At 37.1% G+C, this 13,947-nt stretch overlaps 1 protein-coding gene across 5 annotated transcripts in view; it reads right to left on the bottom strand.

Moving 5' to 3' along the window:
* RAB3GAP1 (RAB3 GTPase activating protein catalytic subunit 1) overlaps window positions 1-13,462 on the bottom strand; it is a 134,879-nt gene extending 121,417 nt beyond the window's left edge. For all 5 annotated transcript variants that reach the window (XR_004623449.1, XR_004623450.1, XM_034654475.1 and 2 more), the window contains exons 1-3: window positions 13,405-13,462; window positions 13,250-13,305; window positions 7,789-7,864 (exon numbers count right to left, since the gene is read on the bottom strand). Coding sequence is in view for 3 of the 5 variants with exons in the window: in XM_034654475.1 (XP_034510366.1) it covers window positions 7,789-7,864; window positions 13,250-13,305; window positions 13,405-13,422 (150 nt within the window). In the remaining 2 variants the exon portion in view is untranslated. The remainder of the gene's footprint in view (window positions 1-7,788; window positions 7,865-13,249; window positions 13,306-13,404) is intronic.
* Window positions 13,463-13,947: the final 485 nt, after the last annotated feature.

The raw sequence follows: 13,947 nt of genomic DNA, 5'->3' as shown, positions 1-13,947 counted from the left end.
TCCGAAGAGTGACCAAATGGAGGCAGAAACCAGGGTATCCATGGAAAAAAAGGAATTTTATCTGATGAGATGTGCCTGTTTGTATGCTTTTGTCTAAGATAGCAGTTCTCAAACTTTTTTGCCTCACGACTCCTTTGCTCTTTACTCTTAAAAATTACTGAGGAGGGGCACCTGGGTGGCTCAGCCGTTAAGCGTCTGCCTTCAGCTCAGATCGTGATCCCAGAGTCCTGGGACTGAGCCCTGCTTCAGGCTCCCTGCTCAGCGGGAAGCCTGCTTCTCCCTCTCCCGCTCCCCCTGCTTGTGTTCCCTCTCTCACTGTGGGTCTCTGTCTGTCAAATAAGTAAATAAAATCTTAAAAAAAAATTACTGAGGAGCCCAAATTAGAAATTAAAAAGGAAAAAATTATAAATTTTTTAGTTCATTTAAAAATGATAATGAACTTATTATATGTTAATGTTCTACCACTATTTTCCAGAACAAACAAAAATATGAATGAGGGGGGTGGCACTTCACATTTTGTAAATCTCTTTAATGTATAGTTTAAAAAAGACATTTCAATTTTCGTTTATCTGTACCTTCATGCAAGCTTTGCAATCCATTATTCTGACAGAAGTATATGAAGAAAACTGGCCTCAAATACATAATGTAGTTAGAAAAGGCTGGGCCTTCTCAACCACTGAAATGGTCTCTGAGACCAACAGGGGTCCTCAGGACACACACCATGAGAATTGCTGATCTAAGGGCACTCTATCCTGTGCACAACTCGGTTGCAGAATGATGGAGATTTACTGGATTTCAGGCAACAGAGGACAAACTTCGAAGATGACAGGAAAGTTCTAAAGTTAAGACATAAATTCTGGAAGGGAAGAAACCAATAGGGGATAAGCCCTGAAATTTGTATATAAACTCTGCCCCAAATTTTGGTTATCTGTTAAACCAGGCATAAACAGTTGAGACTCCACAGTACAGTGACAAACTAAAAGAAAAGATTTCAGGGGTGTCTGAGTGGCTCAGTCGGTAAGCATCCAACTCTTGACTTCATCTCAGGTGTTGATCTCAGGGTCATGAGTTTGGGCCCCACACTGGGCTCCACACCCAGCATGGAGTCTACTTATAAAAAAAAATATTTCAGTGGTGTCACCGATGAGAAGAGAGTGGAGTTTCAGTGCAGTCAAGTGAACTGCTTGCTATAACAAAAAAAATTACTTTTCAGAGGAACACAACAGAATCTAGACTCTACATTTCATTCAAAATTCAAGCATATAATTAAGAAACTACTGGATATGCACATGTACAAGACAAACTAAAAAACAACAACAAAAATACAGGAAAATATGACCTATACTCAAAAGAATATAGTGACTAGAAACCAACCCCAAGAAGGCCTAGATGTAGCAATTGGCTTTAGACTAGCTATAATAAATATGCTCAAGGACTAAAGGGAAATATTTTCAAAATAAATTTAGAGAGGAGGAACCTCAGAGACCTGGAAACTATGAGAAGAACCAAATGGAAACTCCAGACCTAAAAAGCACAATAACTAAATTGAGAAATATATCAAATGGTCTTAACAGCAAATCAGAGACAGAAGAATATCAGAGACAGAGTAAATGAATTCAAAAACAAACCAAGAGATATTACGAGAGAGAAAAAAAAAAGAGGACAGCAGAACCTCAGAGACCTGTGGAAAAGTATTAAGAGTTCAAATATAACTTAAGTCACAGAAAAAGAGTAGAGAATGGGGCAGAAAAGTATTTGAAGAAATAATAGCCAAAACTTCCCTAGTTTGGTGAAAAACAAAAATTTACATATCCAATATTAACAAATCTAAGAAAAATGATAAGTAAATACACCTAAGTACATAATAGTTACATGGCTTAAAAAGAAAACTGAAGGAAAAAAGCTTACAACCAGCCAGTGAGAAAAACACCAAAACAGAAAAAAAAATATGAACGACACCTAACTTGTAATCAGAAAGTACTGAAAGTAAAAACCAGAATCTATCTTTAAAGAACTGGAATGAATGAATGAATGAATGAATGATAAGTAAATGTCAAGCCAGAATTCTTCAGCAAAACTATCCTTCAAAAACAATGTAAAATAAAGGTATCTTCAAATAAACAAAACAGAATTTGCACACAGCCAAGAGTATAGCAATTCCTCAAAAAATTTAAAAAATTATCATATGACCCATCAATTCTATCCCTGGGTATATATACAAAAGAATCGAAAGCAGAGACTTGAACAGATATTTGTAAAACCACATTCACAGCAGCATTATTCATAATATAATTCATAATAGCCAAAAAGTGAATATGTTATTCATAATATTATTAATAGCCAAAAAATAGAAACCACTCAAATGTCCAACAGTTGAATGACTGGATTAACAAAATGTGGTATATACATACAATGGAGTATTATTCCATCCTTAGAAAAAAAATTCTGACACATTCTACAACATGAATGAACGCTGAAGACATTATGCTTAGTGAAACAAGCGAGACACAAAAGGACAAATACTCTATGATCCCAATTATATGTGATACTTAGACTACTCAAATTCATAGAAACAGAAATAGAATGGCGGTGGGGCGCCTGGGTGGCTCTGCCGGTTAAGCATCTGCCTTTAGCTCAGGTTATGATCTCAGCATCCTGGGATCAGGTCCTGCATCAGGCTCCCTGCTCAATGGGGAGTCTACTTCTCCCTCTCCCCCTCCCCTCTGCTCATGCTCTCTCTCTCCCAATCTCTCTCTCAAATAAATAAAATCTTTAAAAAAAAAAAAAAAAAAAAGAAAGAAAAGAAATAGAATAGGGGTTACCAGAGGCTTAGAGGAGGCAAGAGGAAGCTACTGCTTAAGGAGAATGAAGTTTTCAGTTTGGGATGATGAAAACTTCAACAATGTCAAAGTACTTAACGCCACTGAGTTTAACACCTAATGGTAATCTTATATATACTTTACCACAATAAAAAAAATTTTTTTAAATCAACATGATTTACCACATTTAGAAAACAAAAAGGAAAAGCCACGATTATTGTGACACAGAATAAGATTTCAAAAAATTAAACATCACTCATGATCATAAAAAAAAAAAACTTTCAGCAAACTAAGAAAAGAATTTCCTCAAAATTATAAAGGACACCTATGAAGAATCTATGACGTTCCTTATGTTGAAACACTGAACATTTCCCCCCTTACGATGGAAGAAGGCAAAAATGTCTGCTCTCAACAGCTCTCAACATGGTACTAAAAGTCCTGGTTAGGGGCACCTGGCAGGCTCAGCTGGTAGAGCATGTGCCTCTTGATCTCGGGGTCATGAATTCAAGCCCCATGTTTGGAACAGAGTTTACTTAAACAAACAAACAAACAAACAAAAAAAGACTGCCCTGATGACACTGTGCATGACTGTGTATAAGTGACAGGGGTCACTAGCTGTTTTAGTTGGAAAAAAAAAAAAAGTCCTGGTTAGTGCAGTATCAAATAATAAAAAGGACTAAAATTGAAAAAGAAATAAGTTTCCTATTTACAGGCAACATGATTATGAATGTAGAAAATGCAAAAGAATTAACAATAAGATTATGAATCTTTACTTTAGCCAGGTCTGAGGATACAAAGTCAACATACAACCTATAAATACAGAGAACAAACTAATGATTGCCAGAGGGGAGGTGGATGGGGGGATGGGCAAAATAAGTGAAGGGGAGACACGGTATGGAATAAGTCATGAGAATAAAAGGCACAGCATAAGGAATACAGTCAATGAAGCTGTAATAGGCTATATGGTGACAAATGATAGCTACATGTGTGAGCACAGCATAAACTCATCAAATCACTATGGTGTACACCTAAAACTAATATAACATTGTGTGTCAACTGTACTCAAAAAGAATTTTTTTAAAGTCAACATACAGGGGCGCCTGGGTGGCACAGCGGTTAAGCGTCTGCCTTGGGCTCAGGGCGTGATCCCGGCGTTATGGGATCAAGCCCCGCATCAGGCTCCTCTGCTGTGAGCCTGCTTCTTCCTCTCCCACTTCCCCTGCTTGTGTTCCCTCTCTCGCTGGCTGTCTCTATCTCTGTCAAATAAATAAATAAAATCTTTAAAAAATAAATAAATAAAGTCAACATACAAAATTTTATTGTATGTCTATGTGCTAGCAGTAAACAAAGAAAAATGAAACTAAAAAACAATTCCATTTACAACTACATACAACAGAAAATACTTAGTAATAAATTTAACAAAAGATATGCAAGGCCTCCACCAAAAACTTTAAAGCACTGCCAAGAAAAACTAAATACTTAAGTAAATGGAGAGATGTGCCATTTTCATGACTGGAAGCATCAAGACTGTCCAAATGTCACTTCTCCCCCAAAGTGTCCTATAAATTGAACACAAACCCGTTCAGTTCCAGCATAATCATAATTCTTTCTATAGAAACTGAGAAGCTCACTCTAAAATTCATAATGGAAACATGAAGGACCTAGAATAGACAAAACAATCCTGGGAAAACAACAAAAGCTAAAGAATTTACATTAACCTCAGGACTTCGTATAAAGCTCAGTTCTCAACTGACAGCAACTTCGTGTCTCAGAGGACATGTGACAGTGTCTAGATACAGTTTTGGTCGTTATCACTGGGAGAGTGCTATTGGCGTCTAGTAGTTAGAGGCTAGGGATACTACCAAATATTCTATACTGCCTGAGGCAGCCCCATAACAATCTGGCCCAAAATTTTAATAACGCCAAGGTTGGGAAACCCTAAACTACAGAGTCAAGACAATGTGGTAATGACATAGTAAAGTCAAACAGATTAATGAAACAGAATACAGATTCCAGAAGGTAACCCGCTACATCAACTGTCTGACAAATTTAATGGAAAAAGTGTTTGCAACAGAGGGTTCTAGAACAGAATCTCCACACGTAAACACTAAATGGTGATTCCTCACTTCAAACCATATCCAAATATTAGTTCAAGATGGATCACAGACCTAAAGGCTAAAATGATAAAGCCTGTAGAACATAAAAAGCTTATCTTCACAACCTACAAAACTACTATCTGAAAACACTTAAAAGCAGAATACATAAAAGAACTAAAAGACTCCTAAAACTCAATAAAAACTCAAACCAATTAAAACACGGACAAAAATTTGAGTATACATTCCACAAAGAAAGACAAAAGGCTAACAAGCACATAAAAAGTAGTCAATATTCATCACAGAAATACAAATAAAACCAGAATGAGAAATACAAATAATTCCACAAACTATACCCACTCCAACGACTAAAATTTTTAAGACTGAAAAACAAGCAATTGGTGAGAATGTAGAGCCACCCAAACTCTCATACATGTATTGCTGGTAGGTGAATAAAATGGTATAAAAACCTTAAGCAGTTCCTTAAAGTTAAACATACACCTATCCTATGATCCAGTAATTTCACTCCCAGGTGTTTATCTAAGAGAAATAAAAACATACGTCTCCAAAGGCCTCATACAAGAATGTTCTTCTTTATTCATAGCCAGTATGTCTGTCAACAAGTGAAACAAACTGCAGTATATTCATACAACAGAGTACTACTCAGCAATAAAAAGAAATAGTGATTCTCGCAGGCACAAAGAAGCCAGGCAGAAAGAGTATATACTGTATGATGCCATGTACATGAAATTCAAGATCCAGGCAAAAGTAATCTACAGTTTAAAAGAAAAAGAACAGCAGATGCCTGGAGAACATGAGTAAGGAGCACTGGGATTAACTGGCAAGGGTTGCTAGGGACCTTTCTGGGGTGACAGCAATGTTCAGTATTTGGAGTGAGGCGTGTTGTTACACTGATAAAAACATTTGTCAAAATTGACCAGTTTTGTGCATTACAATATATGTAAATTTTATTTTAAAAAACTATTAAAAAATCTAGTGGGGGATGGAGTTGACTGAGGTACTACTGAAACAAGAAAATAGGAGAACATTATTGAAACTAAGTGATGGGCACATGGGGGTTAATCATACTATTTTGTCTACTTAACAAATTTTCGACATTCTTCATAATTAAAGGGGTTTTTTAATTTCTCTAAATTGGTAATCCCGGTACTTCACATGAATTAAAATCTCTTCAGTCACTAAACTTTCTTTTATATGCTCAATAATCCCTGTCCTTTATACTTCTTTAATCCTATTCATCATAATTAACAGCTCACGGTTTATCTTCGATTAGAATTAAGAATCTTAATATCCAGCAATATCTTAGATTAGAATCAAAGTTCTACCTCAATTTTGAATGATTTCTTCATTCTTAAATTCCCTCAAAACTTCCATGAAGTTGAAAATCTGCTCATGTTTTACCTAACTCACTTATTTACCACTATCTACAGGGAGGAAAGGGTTGGAGAGTTAACCTTCCTTTAGCCCATGCCAGGCAGTATGCTACACACTTTGAATACATTATCCAATTTATATCCCAAAATTGAATTTAGCATCTAAAAATTTTAATCTTATTTACTTATTTATTACTTCTCTCCCTCATCAGAATTTATGCTCAATGGCCACATGGATCTTGTCTTGTTCATTATTTCTTCAGATCTGGCACACAGCAGATAATAAATATGCATAAATCCAAAGTATTAAGGAATACAAATAACATTAGAATTCACAAATACTCAGGCTTTTTGGTGCTGCAAATCATTTCCCATTCCAGTTATAGCTACCTTGTTTTGCCCTTAATTTTACTGTCATCTATATCAATTGTTGTTATGTATTTGTTTCAAGCGGAATAGAATGATGTGTTCAAAAATGTTTCTCTTTATTCAAAAATGTAATCATTAAAATATTTTAATAAATCAATTTATATTTCAGCATAGCTTTAAATGACTTTTAATGATGTGTGATTTCTATATGCAGTGTTACTTTTTCTGCTTATTCATATGAATAAAGAAGAAAATCCTAATGCTTTGATAATCTCAAATTCCGGTAACTTCACCATAAAGCTTAAAAACCCTCACAAATATTGAGAGTTCCTTACAGAGGGATAAACTGCAGTTAATAATAGACTTATAATAAAAATGATCACTTTTACTTCAAGATGATTATCTAACAAAACAAAGCATACATAAGCCTAAAATCAAATTGTTAATTCCCTTTAGTGAAAAACAGAAAATCTAGGTTTGTTCTGAGTATTCTTTGGTAATTATTTGGGGCACGGTTTATCTTTGATTAGAATTAAGAATCTTAATATCCAGCAATATCTTAGATTAGAATCAAAGTTCTACCGAAATTTTGAATGATTTCTTCATTCTTAAATTCCCTCAAACTTCCATGAAGTTGAAAAAAAGGGGTAAGGGGGGGACAAATACTATTCATGGTATTGTAAAATAAAAAACTTGAGTGAAATAGCTGCTAGTAACAGCAAGTCAGTTAAGACCAAGATTTTTCCTCGTTAGTTAAGCAAAATATTCTACCATGAAGTTGGTAATTGCAACGTTTCTCTGAAAACTTTTAAAAAGATTTTCTAATATTCCAAGGGGGAAGGCAAGAGAGAAGTAAACATCAGAAGAAACAAAATCACTCACAAAGAATGACATTATACATATAAAATTTTATTTAAAAACAGTTCACAAGTGTCTTACATACGTTTTTTGCCAGATTCAAATCCAAGTTCTTCCAGACGCCACTTTATGTTCATAGACCATACATAACTTGAAAAAAACATTTAATTCAAATGTACCGAATGCAGCAAAGGGCTTAAAAAAAGAAGCTTCAACATAAATACTTATTTAGAGACACCAGCAAATAGATCTGACCTTTTCAAGTGGTTTTCCCAAAGAGTTTCCAATCAGTTTCCAGTCATTTAAGACTTCTTCAACTTTGGAAATAAACCTAGGGAGGAACAAAAAACAAAAACAAAAAAAACTTTCTCAACGTTTAACAGCTTTTTTTTTTTTTTAAACTATTGTTACACAATTTCTTTAAAAAAGTATTTTTTAGGGGCGCCTGGGTGGCGCAGTCGTTAAGCGCCTGCCTTCAGCTCAGGGCGTTATCCTAGTGCTCTGGGATCGAGCCCCGCGTCAGGCTCCTCCGCTGGGAGCCTGCTTCTTCCTCTCCCACTCCCCCTGCTTGTGTTCCTCTCTCGCTGGCTGTCTCTCTCTGTCAAATAAATAAATAAAATCTTAAAATAAATAAATAAAATAAAAATTAAAAAATTAAAAAGTATTTTTTATATTTTAACATTTTTATCAGAGATAGCTCAATAAGTTTAGTATTAATAGTCTAATTTATGGATGTGGAATAAATGTGGAAATAATCTTCTCTAATCCAAGAATTCTTAAATTTTGATTTTTTTTAAATAAATTTTTTTTAAGTAAACTCTACCCTCAACATAGAACTCAAACTCACAACCCCAAATCAAGAGTTCCAACTGAGCCAGCTGGGCACCCCAAATTTTGACCTTTAAAGTCTACTGCTGGGGCGCCTGGGTGGCACAGCGGTTAAGCGTCTGCCTTCGGCTCAGGGCGTGATCCCAGCGTTATGGGATCGAGCCCCACATCAGGCTCTTCTGCTGTGAGCCTGCTTCTTCCTCTCCCACTCCCCCTGCTTGTGTTCCCTTTCTCGCTGGCTGTCTCTATCTCTGTAGAATAAATAAAATAAAAAAAAAAAAAATCTTAAAAATAAAGTCTACTGCTTACCCAACAAAGGCATTCTGCTTCTATAAAATATAAATTAAGAATTAATAAATCTCTCTATATATTTATGAATATAAATTTGGAACAGAAGTAAAAACTGACAGACTAAAAGGATACTATTTAAGGTAACTATGAAACTGGGACGCCTGGGTGGCTCAGTCGGTTAAGAGTCTGCCTTCGGCTCAGGTCATGATCCCAGAGTCCTGAGATCAAGTCCTACATCAGGCTCCTTGCTCAGCAGGGAGCCTGCTTCTCCCGCTGCCTGCGGCTCCCCCTGCTTATGCTCTCTCTCTGACAAATAAAATTAAAAAAAAAAAAATTATGAAACCAATAATCTTTTCCCTAACCTCAAAATAACTAATCTATTTAAATTAACTTTTCCTTTGAAGACACTTAGGAATTGATTTATCTCCCTCTTCTTCCAAAAATAAAACATTCAGGAACTTCGCTCATTAAAATAAACCATGTTTTGGGGCACCTGGGTGGCTCAGTCAGTTAAGCATCTGCCTTCGGCTAAGGTCATGATCCCAGGGTCCAGGGATCTAGCCCTGCATTTGGCTCCCCGCTCTGTGGGGAGCCTGCTTCTCCCTCTCCCTCTGCCTGCTGTTCCCCCTACTTGTTCTCTCTCTCTGTCAAATAAATAAAATCTTTAAAAAATAAACGTGAAAATGAAAATAAAATAAAATAGTGTTTTAAGGTTTGCTGGCAAGAAACTACAAGCAGATTTGTCAGCAATAAGGAACTGACGGATTTTAAAACTAATCACCATCTAATCTTTAAATCTACTGATGAAGCTGACCTATTAAAAAGAGAACGAATTTTGACTAATGACATAATATCAGCAAATTGAAAAGGTCAAATCTCAGTAGTAGCATTAAAAGACTCTTTCAGAAGGCTTTTATTACACTAAGAAGCTAACTTATATAAGTATGATGCAGTCTAATAGCAAAATTGCTCTCCTAAAACACCTACATCATATTGCTAGAGCAGTAGAGTTAATTCTAGTCAAAATATATTCACAGGCATCAGGTTTTTTCCTTCAGTGACATTCTAAGTTAATATTTACATCTGTTGTAAGACAGTAATGATAGTAATGATAAATCAGAGTTCTTATGATTTAAACGAACCTTCTAATTAAGTCCTCTTTAAAATTAAAGGCAGTATTAATAAATATACTAATTCACTGCTGTGTAGTTCAGTCAAAAGGCAATTACTAGTTATGAAGATAGAACACTCTAGAAATAAGTCAACATGTTTATCAAAAAAAGTAAGTAAAAATTTTAAATGCATCCACATGAGAGCAAAAATGTGCATGTGAGGGGGGCCTGCATGGCACAGTTGGTTAGACTGCCGACTCTTGGTTTCAGCTCAGATTGTGATCTCAGCATCCTGAGATCAAGCCCTATACCAGGCAGCAAGAAGTCTGTTTGTCTGTCTCCCTCTGCCCCACCCCCACTCTCTCTAAAATAAAAAAATAAATCTTTTTTTAAAATGTGCATGTGAAATGTACACTGCATTTAATAAGGTAAAAAACTGGAAGCCACCTAACTGTCCAATTGCAGCAAGTAGCTGTAAATTAAGGGTATATCCACTGAATGGATTAGTATGCATCCATTAAAAATCATGTTTGAAGGCCACTTGAGGAAATAAGAAAATGCTCATTTCATATATGAAATGAAAAAATGGAAGCTATAGAAATAAGTGTTAATATGTCTTGATACAAAACGTTTACAGTACACAGATTAGAAGAAATTTTCTCAAAATATCAGTAGTACCTACCTCCTAGTGGTACAATTATATAGGTTTCTGAGATTTTCTTTTTTCTTCTACTGTGAGGTATTATAATAAAAATCATTTAAAATAATACTGCTTCCACAGTAAAAGGAGCATATCAAAATACTTATTTTATGGTTTCTGTTGGTACTAGCTAAAAGAGAAAAATTGGAGTCTAGTGAAAGTATTAAGATTTGACAAGGAAATTAAATAACTATCCCTGAAAAATCTCAAGATCACAGCTGAAGGGTCATTTCCTCTGACTCCTCACTCTCTATCAGGTTACTTTGTTATATGCCCTTGTACGACCAGGTGTCTTTCCCTTCTCAGCTCTTATTTCAATTGTAATTACAGACTCATTTGTATTATTTGATTCACGTCCGTCTCTTCCACTAGACTATGTCAAGAGAAGGAATTGTCTATTTTTATTGACCACATCCCTACGTCCTGCACTGTATTTGACACATGGGCACTCAATAAATATTTCTGCAAAGGACAAAAGATTAAAAAGAGGGGGTTCTATTCAGTCCTCTCAATAAATTGTACGGCTCCTAACATATCAACAAGAACTTTCATTCACACATTAAACTCAAGGTTTAGTGAGACTCCAAAGTGTTAACATTTTCCTATGAGCTGTAAAACACTACTTTAGCTCTAGAAACAAGAGCATAAAAGCCAAAAACCAAATTTCCTACTTTTTGGTAGTTCTCATAACTGTGTTAACAATTATTTCTGTATCAGGAGCTACAGGACTTAATATTGCACTTCAGGATATTTTGAATATTTAACTAAAGGGAAAAAAATCCTGTTTCCATTCCATACTCTTGCTGCTTCCTCACCCCCACCCTCCAAGATTCAGGTTACATTTTTCTATCTACCTTCAAGACATCAAGCTATTATTTCAAATTCAACAGGTCTAAAACTGCGCTCTTCCCACTTGCCACCATATCTTCACTCTTTCAGGCAATGAACTCCAGTTGCATGTTTCTTTCTACTCTAACATTTCATCAAGTGTATCTATCTAAAAATCTTCTTTGCAATGTCTTATAATCCTCCCTCCTGTCCTCCCTTTCTCTCCAGTCTCCAAATTACCAACCTATTGATCAAAGTAAGTCACCTGGCTTCATTTTATCTAATCTCCTGAAACAACTCCCATGCTATCACTTTGCCACTCTAAAATCAAGGGTCTCTCACTACTGTTATTTAATGGTTCTAAGTGTGGTCTCCTGACCAGCAACATCAGCCTCACCTGAGAACTTGCTAGAAATGCACATTTTTATGTCCAACTCAGATATGATCAGAAACTATGATTCTGATACACACTAAAGTTTGAGAATCCCTGGTCTTAAAGCACAGAGTCTAGAGATTCCTTTACTCAGCTTTGGAGGCTGTCCATGACCTGTTACATTTTATTAATCTTATGTATTTCTCTTCAACAGATAGCCTTCACTCCAGTAAAGACATCTTCATGAAGTCTCAAAGGCTCACTTTTCACCAGTCTCTGCTCATGTTAATACCTTCTCATGTCTAACCAACCACCTCCCACTTTCAAGGCCCAGCTCATTTCCTATCTTTTCTATGAAAATATCTCCCTTAATTGTAATCCACAATATCATCCTTCCTTAAACTACTGTTTTCATAGTTAACACCAGCTGGCTTACAATTTATCCATTTGCTATTCTGTTTAACAAATGGATCAAAGGTTTTGTTTTATTCTTTGTTCTTTTCCCTTAGTTTAACTCTGGACACAATACCTGCTCAATAAAGCCTTGCCAGTATGGCTATGTCTTACTGACTTTTCTTTTTTGGAGGATACCACAAGTCAAACTATTATTCCAGCAGGGACTTTTTTTTTTTTTTTTAAAGTACGGGCCACATCCAGCATAGAGCCCAACACAGAGCTTGAACTCATGACCCTGAGATCAAGACCTGAACTGAGATCAAGAGCTGGCCACTTAACCAACTAAACCACCCAAGCGCCCCTCCAGCAGGGATCTTCTTTTTATATTTTCCTCTGTTATCTAATGACATAAAATGCACAAATTTCCTCTAAACCAGAAGGATTATAAAACATCGCAACAAGCTAAATACTGACCTCCATACCCAGAAGGGTCTCTGTGACACCGACCAGAAAAATTTCTCAATCTAAGGTATCGCTCCTTCACAGTTGGCTTTCAACTAATTTCAGTGATACAACAATTTCACTCAGCTGTTCAGTGAGGTTTAATAGTCACAGGAAGACTGGGCACATTAGGCACTGAAATGTAACAACTTGAATCAAAGAGTTCCACAGCCATCTGCAGCCTATCCATCTTAAAAGGTTATTCTAAAGGACAGAATGGAGATGGTGGGAGTGTGGCAGATGGACAACCACCGAAATTATGAAGGCCCCCTCCTAAAAGGGATATGCCAATGCACACGAGAGGAAAAAAGCAACTGCCAAGTTTACTGCTTATGATAACAAAATGAGTTAAACGGAAATGAGACCAGGAACGGAAGTGGTAACTACGGAAATTGTTTCCGTGGGTGGGCAACAACCAAGGTCTGAGGGAAGTGGTCTCAGAGTAAACAAAACTTTTTCTGAGAGCCGCATCTCAAGGGTTTGGCTGACGGGGTCGGACCGGGGCTTGTCAGACGCGAGACGCGGAAGAGGCTTGCAGCAGACTGGGGACTGGAGAAGACGCAGAGCCGGGGGTTCGCCGGTCTTGCTTTTCCCGCAGAAGTAGCATCACATGTGGTCTGCGTTGGGGAAGCGGCAGGGGGGCGCCGGGGCCCACGGTACTGATAACCAATGATATGACTCACTCACCTTTCCCATTCCGAAGCAGTAGTGAAGTCCGTTATCTCAAATACCTCGGACTCGGGCTACGGTAAAGGAAAGGAAAGAAAAAAAGATTGAGCCCCGGGCGTTGACACGAAGGAGCGAACTTACAGACAGGGATAGGTAGGGAGGAAAGACCTCACCTCGCTGTCTGCCGCCATCTTGAGGAGCGCCGGGCAAGGCGCTAGGGCTGCCGGGAAGAAGGGAAGGAGGAAAGGAGGGCGGGCAGGGGGCGGGGCCTCAGAGCAGACCCGTCTCGGAGGCCCCGCCCCCTAGTAGTTCGTCCGGCCTGGAAAAGTCCTCAGGCTGAAATCATTTGATTTAAAACAAACAAAAAAAGAAAAACTTTGAATTTGAAATTTTCCTTTAGAGTAATGAATTCCGGAAGAGAACAGAAGCAAGGAGGTAAGACAAGGCCCTAGATTCCTGTGGATAAAGTTGTATTAAAAAACCTAAACCACATTGAATTTGTTTTCATTCAACCTCTATTGACTGCAAGGCACAAAGCTAGATGCCGTAATATCCACCCTCTTCCGCCCCCCTCAAAGAATTTAGATAGTTTGGTTAAGTCATGAAATAAAATCGTTGTGCTAGTTATCTGGTTTCTGGGAAGAGCAACATACTGTTCAATGAACACTTCACTTTTTAAGCCGCTGAGAAACAGAAGGGGTAGCAGCTAGCACTTA

Source organism: Ailuropoda melanoleuca, chromosome 2 (genome assembly GCF_002007445.2).
Source record: "Ailuropoda melanoleuca isolate Jingjing chromosome 2, ASM200744v2, whole genome shotgun sequence".
NCBI lineage: Eukaryota > Metazoa > Chordata > Mammalia > Carnivora > Ursidae > Ailuropoda > Ailuropoda melanoleuca.
Note: the sequence above shows the minus strand (reverse complement) of the source record. Positions and strands in the feature narration are given on the sequence as shown.